Here is a 16,176-nt window from a genome sequence, read left to right as displayed (position 1 = left end):
TCGTACGTGAACTCTGTCATTGTCATTTATTCATTCCCCACGAGATCACCTCCGAGGAGAGGCCTCTCATATTTTTCTGTAGTTCTCCGGTCGATTGCAACAGGGCTTTGGCGAGAACGAGGCACGACTGATAGATCTGAGGGGATTCCCTAACCTTTCATCAACTCAACGGGAAATTATGGCCCTCATGAGGTAACGAGGGTGCACGTCCCTTCAAATTTCAACGTCTCGCGTGCGACAGAGCAGTAATACAAATGAATGTATGCGATAATTATGCTGCGGTTTTTTTGTGGGAGGCTATTTATTCTTACAATTCATGAGCACAAACATGCCATTGCTCTTAACGCGAGATATGATGAATGAAAATTCCGGGCGGTAAAATTACTCAGGAGTTTTTTTTATTGCCTTGAGGGTATGCGAGGATCTTCACAATTTTATTCTTGGGTGAAGCAAAACCGAACAAACTTTTGTGGCCGAACACCGGAACTTTCCATTTGACGTTGGGTTATTCTCACAAGTTTGATGTTTTATTTTTATCTGGAAGTGTTGAAATATCTTCGAGAAAGAATAAAAGTAAAATGTCTATATCTTGGGGAAGATTATGCAGATAATTTGTAAATTGCGGGGAGAGATAATTAGAAAGAGTTCTGAAATTACTCTTGAACTTTTTACAAAATAGATTTTCAATTTTTTCTGCAATAGACAAATTCAATGATCCTTTTAAAAAAATTGTCATGTGGTAAAACTATTTTTATTGTAATGAAATTCTGATTTTTCTGTGAATAATTCCTATATCGTCACTCAAATTTTCTTTGTCATTTTCGTAATCGATGAGTACCAAGTTCTTTAGTTTTTCTGGAATATTTTCCCCGGTTGAGTGAATTCCCGGTATTAATTTTCATTTGTAAAAGTTTATGGCACGAAGGTATTGAAACAATTCCCACATTTTACGGCTGACAATGCCTTCATTTTTAGTGAATCCAATAGAATTCTTGAGCCAGAAAGCGAGGAAAAGACACGGCCATTAGTCGATGATTATCTCGGAATGATTTGCCGATTCACTGAGTCGGTGATTGCTCATTTGGTATTTTCAGAGCTTATTGTCTTACATTCGAAGTACCTATCACAGTTATGGCCCCGTCAAACGGCGAAGGTATTAGACAACTCCTCAGTAACTCCCGACATCATCTTCGAGTCCTACCCCTCATGTACTCAACTCCTTAAAGGTTCAGAAATAAATTCGCATGATGCTGAGATTTTTAATTAGTGAGTTTCACTAGTGAGGAAGGAAAATTCAATTTTTTATATCTGAGACAAAAATGGTTTTCCCACATCTCTATTATCCACTTTGAATGGATAAATAGACGAGCATCTATAGTGAATAGATTATTTATAATCATTTTCTAGGATTAATTTTTCTCTCGCGATAAAAAAAATATTTTGCATAACATTTTTTTAAATAACACGACATAAGAGTCTCAAAAATGAGAAAAACATATCTGAATTTGGAATGAATGCAGTTTTTTCAATTAATAAGCTCATAATTTAATTCAACATTATAGTCCCATGAAATTCTCGAAAATCGTTGAGTAGTACCATAATTCATGAGAAGCCAATTTCATACGTCGATGGCAGAAAGGCTACCGAAACCCAATGGGTATTTCTCCATTGTCTCCAGCTCGGCCAATTCATTCACTGGAAAATCATCCGAGTGTTTGAATTTCCAGCAAACACGATAAACTTGAATCCTTCCGACGACTAATCAACGCAGTGTAGAACCGTCGTCGACCACTATCACTGGATTCAGGTGACAATAGAATCTGAAGAACATGTCGAAAATACGTGACAATGAATGAAGGAGATTTCACGAGGGATGTGACGCTTGTAATTGTCAAAATAACCGTAAAACAGTTGAATTATTGTTTTCAACAATTGCAAAGGTCTCACTAATCCTGAAATCTCTTCGTCGTCCAATTTGAAGCCGCGATAGTGGAAGAATGTGGTTGTGGCAGGACCCGCCGTCATTAATTGAGACTTCATTATAGAGAACAAAATTATGTATCAAATTAATTATCGTTGAGTGAAGGGAATTAATGATCAAATCACCGAGTGGTTACACGTGCGCGGAGTATTTTCACTGGATTGGCACATTCAGAGGAAAATGAAGGAGAATCCGAAGTATAAAAATTTAGGAATGAAATATTTATGAAAATTTGAGAAATTTTGGAATTTTTTTGTCGTCTGAGGAGAATTCATTTGGGAAATGGTAAACTGCGATAAGCGAAGTCCTCTCTGAGCAGGGTTTTTAAGGTATATCTCTGAATCTAAGAGAGATAGCGCAATTATTGTCATAACATGTGTTGTAGTATTTAACTTTCTCTACAAAAAACGTTATGACAAAAATTTCACTATTTTCCCTAGATTCCGAGATATTCACGAAAAACCGGTCGATAGTCAAAAGTGACTTTTTTCATTTACCACTTGGCTATTGAATTCCATCGATAATATGTAGATATTCATCGATTCCGGGTGTCTGCTAAATGAACAAAATGGGAGAAAGTATCAATAGTTGATGATTAAAATATCGATTTTCATATGGAAGCAGGATTGGAATAAAAATCTCATCATTTGTTCTACAAATGTCCTGACCCGATTAATCCCGATGTCTCCATTTCGATGAATTTCCACAGATGTTCTGGGTGAGGCTATAGCGATGATAAGGACATTCCGTGATTTGGGTGGAGATACACTAGCAAAAATGACGTGAATTCATAATTGATATCGGGGATTTATGACTGCAGTTACTGTACAGCAAATTTAAAAATTGTATTCTGAAGGGGCTGGCACGTGGTTTGACTAAATTATTTCTCATAATTTTAGCTGAATACGAGATTTGTTTGGAGGTCAGCCCAGTTTAGAATGGGTGAATGCGCAGTTGGATAATTATTGAAATTAAATACTAGTGCCAATTCCCAACAATTCCGTTAAAAATACGACCAAAACATCAGGTGGTGTCCCCTGATCAGAAACTGTCTCGTTTACCTTATTTTTCGTACTGAATGACTTTACGAGGGATTGATTTTTTAATTTCAAGTTTTTAAAGTCGTTGCCTTACTTAGAAAATTATTTAAACAGTCTGGTAAATTTGAAAAATTTTGATGAGGTTAATGAATTTTACTGAGGCATTTATGGCGTCATCAGGAAGAATAAAAGATCAAGATGTTAATGATTTACTGTCTGGGTGAATAGATGATCATTTTTATTTCTGTTTTTCCATTTTCCCTCCATAATCATCACTGCACTGGCTACGTTATGTGATCCACTTCAAGAGCTAATGAAGTTAAAAATATGATTAGGTATTTTCACCGGTATTCGTGAAGCGTTTGTGTATTCATTTTAATATGCTCGGATTTCACTGCAGAATGCTGATTAAATCGAATTACAAATATCGAGTGAGTTGGAGTTGTTGGAGAGTATTGGAGTGGAAAAAAATGTGGAGTATTAAATTGGAATCAGTAACGCACTTTAATCAGTGTCGAATGCCTCCAGTCTACATCACTTTGAAATGAAAAAAAGTGGAAAAAACGTTGATTTGTTTCCACTGAATCCAACATTTTGAGTCTTTTATAGAAATTTGTAACAGTAGTGTAACATTTTAGTAGCGAAGTGAACTCATTTTCAAGTACAGATTTTGGGTTATATCTCTGAATCTAAGAGAGATAGGACAATTTCTATCATAACATTTGTTGTAGTACTCATCTTTCTCCATAAAAAAGTTTATGACAAAGATTTCGCCATTTTGCATAGATTTCGAGATATTTACCAAACATTAGTCGATAGTCAAATGTGAATTATCTCGGTTTATCATTTCGGTACTGATTTATTTCCCCTCATAGGTAAATTGATTTCATGTCTAAACACCCTTAAGGGCCATCTTCCAAAGGACTCGCGCGACCTAATTGACATTGTTAATTAATTAATTACAATCAATGAAATGATTTGATATAATTTGATAGAAAAAATATTATCACATCACTTAGTTCCACTCAGTTTCAAACTTTTCACTAGTAATTTGTTCGTCCCCGGTATTTTATTTATAAGATCTACAATCAGCAAAACTTGTTTTGTGAATAATGTCTGCCAGAAAAGTGATTTAAGCTTTACTTCTGTGTCTGATTCCTCGCGTAGATGTACTCTGAGTTTATTGTATCTAAAATTCCTCAGAGTTGTTGCAACCCCATTGAAACTTTATCTCACAGCAAGGGGATGCTGCATGCATGCACAGGGCACCCTTATGTCAGAGCAAAGTTGAACAAAAATTCAGTATCTAAGTACCGCCCTGCTACATCGAAAGTTTCCTAATTCCATCAATCTGAAATTACATCCAAGGTGATACGAAATTCAACATTCAGTGGGAGGAGATCCAGATGAATTACTGGGCAGGGTGTGTGTGTGGAGGAGAGGGAGGGTCATGATGAATGGGTGTTTAGAGGGGAAGAGAGTTACACATTGTTACTGGTTATCAGGTGTGAAAAAAAATCGTGTCGATTTATTTCATCGGTTGTTGTGTGGAACAGTGACAGGCGATTGTTTTGGTAGACAGAAGAAACGAATGTCTGAAGTTCAAAGGACTTTTGTTGAAATTTTTCTAAATAATCTCGATAAATTCTCTAAATAATCTATCTTCGAAATAATCTTCGAAGAATTGTTGAAAAAAATTCTGAAAGGTATTTCAAAAACCAATTTTTTAAACGAGCGATTCTCTAAGAAAAATGAGAAACATAAAATTAATGATAAGTCGTAAAAGTGTCCCCACCACATTCAATAGTTGACGATTAGTTATTATTTAAACCCTTCAGGCTATTAATTTTTGAAACTAATGAAACACTGCAAATATTTGTCAATCCAATTTTTTATTAATAGATCAAATCCAATTGGGTAGATCAAATCAATAGATAGGAATAAGGGAATAATGTCGATGTCCAACCTGGAACAAAGACAATCGGAAGTCCAGAAGGGATGTGGAAAAGCATTGATGGGTCGCTCGTTTATCGTCTGAATGCTGTATTACCACGACCTTCCGGATTGACACGTTTGTCGACCCAATTTTCAATTTCCGATCTCAACCTCTCGGTTTGAACGTAATTGACGTACTCCACCAAAAGAGAAATGAGAACGGGAGTGAAAAGCGTTCGACTTGTACGTCGATTGGGCAAATGTGTTGGTGAAAGAGGTTTGCCAGTGGAAAAACCGAGAGGATAGAGCGACGACCGAGCAATTCAATTCATGGGACGCAAATTGATTCGGAAAATCTTTGTAATGGTAGATATTTGATTTGGTATAATTGGTCAGTGGGTGAATCGCCAGATGTGTATTCAGTCAAAATTTGTAGATTTTTGGGAGAATTGGATAATCATCTGACTCAGGGAATTTTCTAGTTTCAGGATGAGTACCCGGAAAGAAATTTCCGGTTAAAATTAGACCTCCAGGGGGTGAAACGAGGGACGATGATCAGTTTCATTGCAAAAACTACCCTCCCACGTCTAATTTTTCGAAGAAAATAACCTAAAAAAGTGGTGGATTGTTATTTTGTCCCACGTTTCGCTCTCTAGAGCTTTAACTTTAATTCAAAATTTCTTTTCATATAATCAGTTTTATTTAATATTGAAAGACATGAACAATAGAAAATTAGCTGCTAATGATTTCGATCCATTGAACCCCCTATATTCGCGGAAAATATAATAGTATAAAAAATTGGACGTTTGGAATAGAGTGATTCGTCCACATTCAGAGAAATCATGTAACGAACTGAGAAAAAATTATTTTTTTGCCGAATGCACTTAGTTTGGGGACATATTCATTTGTGTATTTCGAATAAATAAATAATAGAAGTGATTTGCATGCCAGTAAAGTCTCTGGAATGAATATGAGTGAGTCAATCGTTTCCGGTTGGTTTGAGAAATACGAACAGCTGATGCAGAAAAATCGAGGATATCTCTTTATCCTCGATTCTTCTCCAGTCTCAATAGAAGTTCTATCAATATCTACTCTGTGCTGACGGACGTTAAGGTGGAATTAAGAAAAAATTCCGACTTCGTTTGGAAAAGCACTTCCGTAATGAAAGAATGAAATCACTGCAGTGTCAAAAGGAAAAGAAACTAAAATTTCCTGAACTCCGAATTGTCACTAAACTGGGAAAAATTGGTTCGAGGGTCCTATGGTATTTACCTGGAGGTAAATATTTAAAAATCTAAATATTAATGAATATACTAAAGTCCAAGGGATGGCATTCACGTTTATGAGAGAAAGAAGGCAATAATATTTTAATGAATATCAATATCATTCGGATGATCCTTTTGTTATTTAGGAACTTCAATAATTTCTTGAATGAAGAAATTAATTCTCATTTTTTCGATGTGAATAATAAAAATTCGGTGTCAGCTCGCATTTCAATGTGCCATTCACCAATCAATTTTGGGTGTATTTTTTAAATAACAACAAATGATTGAAAAAAAGTATACAGATATACAATATCATCACTAGTAATCCATTCTCCATTCTCGTTATTCCACAGCTCTGATTCAACGAATAACAATTCACTTTTGTTCTCCAAAATTCTATTTTTCACATAAAATTGGCATCATTATTCTCAACCGTCGACAATAATCGTTGCAAAAGTATGAATGTGTACCCCATCACTATTCCATCATTATCCTGTACACTTTATAATTGACTGGGATTTTGTTGAAGCGTAGACCGGAAAATGTACTCTCTATCACAGCACCTGCACGTTCGATGGATCATTTATGTGTTCACAAAATGATAAATCACTTCCGATAAATCCTAATTTTCTGATAATCCCGTGACACACGTGAAGTGATATTTATTTATTTATTATCCACTGCGTAAGAGGTTTTTTAAATTATGATAATTAGAGTCTAACAATTTGTTGTTCTTCTAAATTCGGGAATGATGTTTGAATATTCTTTCTGGGGTTGAAAAATATACGAGTGTATGCAAACACTGAGGTGATTCGTATACGAGGTCCTACACACCCCCTTGGGCGAGAATACAAATCAGCCTCCTGAATCAACATGAGAGAAAAAAAACAGCCAAAAAGGAAGAGTAAAAAAACTAGCGACAATGTCGAGAGATATTTTCCCTAATCGGTGGAGACAGTCCTCGCGGCTCTTCGCAACGATTTTACATCACTCGTTTTTTCACCGAGAATTTACATAGAGAGCCTTCGACATTGGAAGTAAAAACTTTCGGAAGATAAGAAAATGGAGGGGAAGCTATCAGTTGACACGCTGTAAAAACCACTGTTGAAAGTGCAAAACAATGAATTTGTTAGACGATGAAAAAAAAATGGGCAAAGGTACCTGAAAAAAGGAAAAATTATGATAAGGATTTTGATAAATTTCTCTCTGATTTCACAGAGGGAATTTTTCCGAGAAAATTCTAGCGCAAGTGCTAGGCAAAATGGCAATCTCTCGGCTGTAAAAAAATTTAGTGCTGTTAGTGTGAAGTCACTTGATTTGTCATTAAATTTCTGAGGATTTTTGGACAATTTTTGATAGAAATTCGGGAAGAATTCACGTTTAAGGGTAACATTTCCAGTGTCGGGACTGGAATTCTTTTCTTACCACTACTTTCTACTTCTTATTATTATATTCAATCGATATTTCTCATCAATTTCCAATCTTCCATTTCATTGCTGTATTTTTTTTCAATGCCATTCACTTAATTGGAGGATAATTCTCCGGAAATATCAGACACAAGGGGAGAAATAACTATAGGGGCTGAAGAACAACAATGGAACGTTGAAGTTTTGCGAATAAATCTTTTCCATTTCAATCGAGGAAATGAAACAGAAAACTTTAAGTTGAAAATTCTTGAAACTTGCATTATTCCAGTCATATCATCATAAACGATCTGTCCAATGGTGCGGATATAATCAGCCCACCCCTGGAGAACTTTGTGAACGATCGCTCGTAACACACATTTTCCACCAAATTCAAGGAACGTGAAACCACAGAGTTTCGGTTAACGGGTTTCCGCAATTCCCTTCACAGCGATGTCCAATTATTTCCATTGTACACTTGTAGACGTCTGCATTCCTTCCGAGATTATGATAACGTGAGGATTGGTGAGGTGTATGAGTAATTTAATTTTATTAATTTTATGGAAGATCTTTATATTCTTATTAAAGTCTCAAGTGCCAATACTGGATTTTTTTTAATTGAACGCGGGAAGAACTTTTGGATAAAAATTAGCCCTCCAGAGGTCAAAATGTGAAACGAAATGACAATGGACCACATTTAGGTAAAGTTTCGTCGAAAAAATTAGACTTGAGAGGGTAATTTTTGGGATAAAACTAACCTTCGTCCCTCGTTTCTCCCCCGGAGGTCTAATTTTTATCTAAAATTTCTTTCCGTGAAACTATTGAAATAAACAACGTTAATAATTCAATTTATAGTCGAATAAAATAGTTTTTATTTTTCTAATTGGACGAAAGCCTATTTACATTTTTGAATGAAGAAAAATATTGGTGAAGCAAATAAAAATCAAATTCAGGACAATTTCAAATTCCCTCCGACGATTTTTCACCCTCCGATTTCTCTCACAATCATTTTTCTTATTCGTGTATTTTTTTAAACCGAGGAGAAATCAATTTCTCACTAGACGACAGTTTGCCGCACATACGAACCCACTTCGTAAAATCAACAAAACAAATGTGGAGAGTGTGGAGTGTTCAAGGAGGTCCCCTCTAAGATGAAGGTTCCTCCGAATATTGTTTAGTTGGTGAGGAGTGGGATTGTACAGGTGAAAAATCGAGAAAAGCAAATTGGTGAATCGGATGAGAGGAGGGGGGACAGTGTTCGGAAACGAGTGGTCGTGGAGTGGGTAGAAGTGAATCGACGTGAAAAAGGACCAATGAGGAGTGAAAGTGGTGTCTGTTTTTTTTTCGAAAGACAGGTGAGGTAATTCCACTATTTTTCTACTCAGGGGCAGTCGTTGCATTTATTCTCTGCCGAGCGCAGTCCAGGAATTGCCGGACGTTTTCCGGCTGCAAAGCGAACGGAAAATTCATTTATCCCAGCGTAAATGAAGTGTCCAGTTGGTAAAAAGATGGAGGTTGTCTGGAAGTTGTCTCGGGGAATTATTATCATGTATTATCTGATGGTTTTCTGGGGAGGAATTTTGTTGATAACTACGGCTCCAAAAAGATGAGTTTATTACTGACGCGGAATATGACTGAACTCCGGCAAATATTTCGTAATATTTCGACCAGTCGATGTAGAAAAATTTCTTTGATTTATCAAAGATAATGTTACATAATTTTCTCTTTTCAAGAATTTTCTACCGTTTCTCAAATTGAATAAGAATAATGCTCGCAAAATAAAATTCAATTACGACTTTTAAATAATTCGATATAATTCGTCGATAATTAAATATAAATACCGACTGTTATCTCCACCTCAATCAGCTGTACCCCGAGCTAATCCGCTTTGGTAGCATTAGTACATGAAAAATTGAGTAAAAGATCAGGTAAAATTCGGTGAACTATTTGTCGTCGCGTGGATTTAATTTGACGCACCCTCAGTACCATTAAAAATAAATTAATTAATTCCAGATGTAGTTTCTCGAGTTTGCAGGCATCGCAATTGTTGTAAAGAAAAATAATATCATCAGGACGGATTTAATGGATCCAATCTGTTAGTGAAGGACAATTAAATCTGTGCAAATTGAACGATAAAGTGGAGTCTGAGGGATGGGAATATAAAGTACCCGGTTTTGATACTAAAAGCCGAATAGAAGGGTGGCATTCATGGTGCCACAGAAGCGGTGAATTCAAGTATTTGTGGGCCATTCAGAAGTTTTTTAATTTCATTGTGGTGCACAGCCCTCAGTATTGATAATGACAATTAATTTCCAAGTCGAATGGAATCGCCCTCATTACCACTATTAATTTAGTGATATTGTTGTCGTCATCGGGAATAACTGAGATACGAAATCTACCCGTTATTCGAGCAATTTACATCTGAGAATTGAGAATAAAAATGGCCGATGGAGACAGATTGAAAGTGTGGGGAGCGAATTGGAGAATAATTTATGTTTCATATTTTTATTTCGCTCAGGGAGACTTTATTTCATGAGTTATGGAGATAGGAATGAATTCTGCTCGTGTAAGTGTCCTGGGGTGGGCCGAGTGAATTATTGAATTACCAAGTTCAAAGTTGAATGAATGTTTATTTGTGACGGGAGAGAAATTTTTCATTCATGTTATTTAGTTGAATTGCTGTTAGGATCGGATGCAAAGATGTGATAAGGGTTAAATTTACGGGGAGAAAAGTTCGATGGAAATGATCTTGAAAAATCCTGATTTCAGTGACTATTTAATCCGCAAACTGAAGGAAGGTAATGAGCAATAATTTGTTTGAAGTTTTGATTGATTTCCACTGGCATTTCATTATTCTACGGTTCGTACTGGCTAAATACTGGCTCAATCATGGCCCCGTGTGAAATCGACAAAAATATTTCGCTAAAAATCGCTGAATGTCTAATTTAACGTCTTGTCAACTGTCATCGGGGCTAAAACGTTCCTCATATCCACTTTAATTGTTCAGAATAATTCTTTCCGTCATCGTGCAAACTGTCAAGGTGTTCAAAGCTCACCGATCAGAGCTATTCACATCACTCAATGTATAAATCTTCATTCACACGCAGGTGGACGTCTGTCTCTCATAATTTATAGTCTCAAATCCATCTCTGCGTGTGAGATTAATTGTTCCCTTTGCTTATATTCGGTCGGACTGTTTACGATGATAAATGATGATTTTCAGTGCCGAAAAGGCAATCGAAAAATGTAAATGTGGTTATGGACTTACCCGAAAGGCATCACGAAGCTCTTGCTCTTCTTGCTCTTCTTGGCTGAGGTTTGTCTGCTGTGCTGCACTGGCATTTCCGATATTGCTGACGATTTTTACGAATTCCACCAAACTGACATTTCCATCACCTGGAGAAATTCAATTAAAGTTAGAGACAGGCAAATTAATTTGTATTGATTATCGATGAGGTATTTAGCGAGATTTTTACAGGGCGAGAGGTATTCGGTATAAATTACGGAATTGTTTACGTAATCTGCAGTTAAAAATCATTTTCTGGAATTTTTACGTAAATTTTGAATACGTAGATTGTTAAGTAAAATTTCCCAATAACAACAACAATTCCAGTGATAAATTGATTAAATTTTTCTTCTGTATTTTTTATTCATTTTTTCTGGGCGTTTAAAATTCCTTTGACTTTAATATTTGACTTTATTATTTTCATAATATATTTTTCGGGATAACTTCTCCTTTGTGAATAGAAAATATAGTAGTAGTTGGCAAAATTCAGTGGACTAGTTTATAAGCAGTGAATACCTATGCAACAAAGTTTGCAAAGTGCGGAATATTCGGAGGCTCAGGGTAATGGATGTGGGTCTATAAATAGATGAGATTTCATGAGGCACTTGTTCAATATATTTTGCATACATGAATATGCAAAAATCATATACTTGACAATATTGAAGAGAAATATGTGTTAATATATGACTTGAATTGATCTTGAAAATTTTCACCGAGCAACTGGGGTTTCAAGACAAAACGATCGGTGTAAACTATTACCATAGATAATATATCAAGCTATTCATGAAATTCATAAGTTAATATAAATAATAATGAACATGAATAATGACATTGTTCTTTTTTAAATTAGCAGTATTTGCACAGGACAAATTTGGTGATAATGAAATGTATTCTGTTCTTGATTGAAATTGTAAATTGTCAGTTGTGGAATTTATCGTCGGGATGAATGAAAACTAGAGTAATGTGCTTTGAAATTTCGCGGGTAATTTATAACCAGTGGATAACTATGGAACAAAGTTTGTAAAGTGTGGAATATTCGGAGACTCGTGGTAATGGATGCGAGCTTATAAATACATGAGATTTCATGATACATTGGTTCAATATATTTTGCATCTATGAATATGCAGCAATTTCATAGTTCAAGTTCATAAAAATTGTCCATTTTCTTCTTTTTAAAAAGTCTTCTCTTTCATTCTAATACAAAAAGAAATTTTAGGTAAAAATTAGACCTCCGGGGTGCGAAACGAGGAACAAAAATTTGTTTTATTGCAAAAACTACCTTCCCAAGTCTAATTTTTCGAAGAAAATTTGACCTAAAAAGTGGTTGATTGTCACTTTGTCCCACGTTTCGCTCTCTAGAGGTTTAATTTTTAATCAAAGTTTTTTTTTCGTGTACAAACAATACCTAAAAATCCCAGTCGTTTACGGATTACGTGAATAGTTACGTAAATATTACTAAATATTTGTTCCCTTGATAAAATAATATGATTTAAAAACAAGTCCACATGTAAGTGATGTTTCAAACCAAAAATAGAAAGCAGAATTTAAAATACCGCTTATAATTCTCATCAGAATGAAATAATAGATACGAAGGTATAATGCCAAGATTCCCAGCAGTGTATGCACAGTACGATTTTCCTAATTTACTCTCCCGAATGGATAACCCCACCAACATTGCGAATTTCATCTCAATGGTAGCACTCACACCATCAACGAGTTAACTGAGCCGCGTTGAGTACCCAAATATCCTCCACAGAGAACCAAACAGATATAGTGGGTACATTAAACCTACCAAATGTAAAAGCGAGTGAGATAATGTTTATGGGAATTCGTAACATATTCAAAAATCCTCGACAGAACGAAATTTTTGGTAGAAATCATCTCCCCGCGTGGCAAATTTCAACTTTCACAATTTTTTGATAAATAAAAATCGAATCTTATATTTCATTTGAGGAGTATTATCCTGATGCTAATAAATATTAATTAGGTCTTCAGTAATTTCAATTTTCCGATTGAATATTACTTCGGTAACGCAGTTGGTACGACTGCCCAGCGCAATACTGGGAGACCGGGGTTCGATTCCTGACTGCGATAAAGCGGAAATTTTTTCTCTCTAATTCTGATTCGCTTCGATTTTTTTATAAATATATATCATATGTATAATTAATAATATTATAATTATGCATAATTATATGTATCGAATAGCAACAATAGTATATTTTAACTGACCAAATGGAAGGATAATTCTCACAAAAAAGTACTCTTCGTATAACAATTCAGTGATTTTATCTATGTGTAATGAACCGGTGCTGATGTACGATGTATGGAGAATGAAATTTGCTATCAGCACCTCCGTATCTATATTGCCACCCCCCTGAACTCATCCGGGCGCTTCGCCTCTTCTTATAAAATATATTTGTGACTCGTGGACGTCATTCAAGTACCTCATAGCCAAGCGAATTTACCCCCGAGAATTGCGTTCCACAATTTATCGTCCGATAATCGAGTTCTAGTCTCGTCTCTTTTTTTGAAATTTATAAGCTCGGGCTTTATTGGGAGTAGTCAATGCTCCCTTCGTAGGGACATGCCTTTATGGTATGGATCGGGTAGACCAATAACTTCATTTGCCTGGACGTATTTGGTGTGAATAAAAATTGAAGGACGAATGGACATTACGACGCGAGGAATAAAAAATCTTGTTGAAAATTCCATTTTTCCATGAATTGTTTTTTATTAGGGGACAATGGGGGAATTTGATGGAAATATTTAATATTTATTTCTTCATCGGCGTATACTACAATTATTTTTCGTAATAAATTAGAAATATGTTTCTAAATGGATATTTGGTATATAATTTTGCGTCTGTTATGAGTAATTTATTGTTCATTTAATTTAATTAAATTGCACGAATCATACGGGAAGAAATATTCAGTCCAATTTACGGAACTTGAGTTTCCTTAGATGACTAAAAAAATTTCCATGACGCTAACACAATTGTTCACCAAAAACTTAGATAAAATTACGGAACGCTCCCAAAAAATTTCATGACATTTCCGTAGAATTTTCCTCCGCTGGATGTCGCCCTAGAATTCCATAAAAGACGTAATTTTTATTGAATATTTTCCTCCGGATATATTTACATATTTGAATATATGAAACATATTTGTGTGCTCATTGCACTGAAAAATTGATTCCTCAGTGATAAAGTAATTTGTCAAATTGATGTTGACGTGAAATAGAAGAGATAAAAAATTTCTCCTGGAATTTTTTTTGCTCCTAGAGAGCACACAAAATGCCGCATGATGGCAGAGGATCAAAACTGGAAACGAGTAGAGCCGAGAGTCGTCAAGACGAGAGATTATCCAGCAGTCAGAGCGATTTTATCATGTTCTAAATCCCGTTTACACCTACGTTTATCGTGGACTTGAATCCGCTTAGGTCACGAGTGCTTCTGAAGTGACTTCTACATTCAACCGTATAGGGAAGGAGCACGACGGGACACTTTGTACGTCTCTGTCTCCTGGATGACGAGCACAGACGGGGAAAATATGAGGAGATTTGCGTCCAGGAGAAGTAGTTTTGCATTTCTCATTGCTATTCCTCCCTTTTTGAGGCAGCATAAGGATTTCGAGTGATGACAGCGACATTCAGAAGCCCAATTATGGAATTCTAGCATAATTAATTCCCATCAATAATTCAAAACTTCCCTAAATATTCAATTTCAATTTTCATTTTATTTCTTTCATGTTATAAATATTTTCTTTGTTTTACATCGACTTCCCCCCATCTCTTCTATTTCTCCTGTTTATCTTTACAATCATCCAGTTACATTTGCCATAACTTTCCTAAATATTTATTCAACTATTTCTTTCCATAAATTTTATTGTATTGTACCTATCTTCATTTCTCCATCTAAAAATCATTGACACGTTCCTGAAAATTAAATCATTTAATTCCCAAGACGTTACAGCCCTTACACCTCGATTTTAAAGAAAATAACCTGAGCTGTCCCGCCAATATTTCCAATAATTGACTTTTCAATTTCCCCCAATTCACCTTCCGCCATTTTCTCCTTCATCCCCTTTCTCTACCACCATTGACAGGGATGAGGGTAACGCGGGTCGAGTGTCCAACGTCTTTTGTACCTTAAAATACCACTTGGTCTTGTATTACCACACTCGAGAAGCGTCAGACTCACGAAGTACTCGTGTTAGGTGATTCTCCTTCGTGGAAAAGTTTGCGAGTGCACTGTGACCCTCGGCTTGTCCAACGGCTGATTCAAGTGGGAGCGAAAAGATCACCCCCTCCCCCTCGCCGCCCCGAGCCCTCGCCCCCCCAGCCACCCACGACGCAACAACCCCCGGCTGATCACGTTAAAGGGGAACTACTCATTTGGGAATTTTCCCCTTTATATCCAGTCAAAGACGCTTCCATTTCACTCCCAATGGATTTGCATTCGTTTCATGTAATTTGCATATTTCTAATTGGATGTTTATTGCGGTAGAATTTCTCGTGCAGTTCCTGAAGTATCTTCATTAGAGTTGTAATCGCTGGACTATTAAAGATCATCGGGAATGCACGATAAATTTTAATTAAAGAAGGTCCGAAATTAATGGAAAATACAGTGGGAAAAAAAAATGATAGAAATTACCGTACCATTTGGTAGTTATTTTTTGGTTTGATCGTTCGGGATGATTGCAATTAGGGAAATTAAAATTAGTAGTAGGGATGTAGATGGGAAAGGCTCATAGTGGAGCGTAGGAGAGGGCCAATGGGACTGAAAGGATGGGATGGGGGAGAGTGACTGAGATTTTTATCTGGCGCGAGAGAATTTCGCGAAAATTTGGTGGAAAATTATCATTCGTGTGCAGCTGAATACGCGGAATGTGGCTGGTGGCTGTTTATGCGATAAATCCCTGGCACGCACCTTTGCTGAACCTACTCAGCTTCATTCCCGCATGGAAATTCTTTGGTTAAACATTCCGGGTTGTTTGCGGTTGTCCAAGCATCAACAATGTTATGTATTTGAAGGGGATGTACAATGGTCCAAGTGGGTGATGAAAAGTTATGATGATGGGGAGGACAATGGCGAGGGCCATGTGGAGAGTTTGGATTTTATGCATGAGGATTTCGAATGTCTGAAGAATTTGAAGTTTCAAGCATTTTTTTCATTACCGGTTGTTATTGACGTTGAACACGGAGAGAAATATTTAATAAAAATTAGGTATCAGACGGGAAAACATTACGAATAGTCCCGACATTTGTT

General features: G+C 36.1%; 2 protein-coding genes across 8 annotated transcripts in view; one reads left to right on the top strand and one right to left on the bottom strand.

The window, feature by feature from the left end:
- LOC135163413 (uncharacterized) overlaps nt 1-16,176 on the top strand; it is a 139,237-nt gene that overhangs the window by 2,924 nt on the left and 120,137 nt on the right. The gene's annotated exons all lie outside the window — the stretch shown is intronic.
- The window catches only part of LOC135163408 (uncharacterized), a 65,257-nt gene that overhangs the window by 8,942 nt on the left and 40,139 nt on the right, over nt 1-16,176 (bottom strand). For all 6 annotated transcript variants that reach the window (XM_064122819.1, XM_064122817.1, XM_064122815.1 and 3 more), the window contains one exon: nt 10,893-11,020. In XM_064122819.1, the coding sequence (XP_063978889.1) occupies nt 10,893-11,020 (128 nt within the window). The remainder of the gene's footprint in view (nt 1-10,892; nt 11,021-16,176) is intronic.

The sequence above is a fragment of the Diachasmimorpha longicaudata genome, chromosome 6 (assembly GCF_034640455.1).
Source record: "Diachasmimorpha longicaudata isolate KC_UGA_2023 chromosome 6, iyDiaLong2, whole genome shotgun sequence".
NCBI classification, from domain to species: Eukaryota; Metazoa; Arthropoda; class Insecta; order Hymenoptera; family Braconidae; genus Diachasmimorpha; species Diachasmimorpha longicaudata.
The sequence above is the reverse complement of the archived record's forward strand: the minus strand, read 5'-3'. Positions and strand labels throughout refer to the sequence as shown.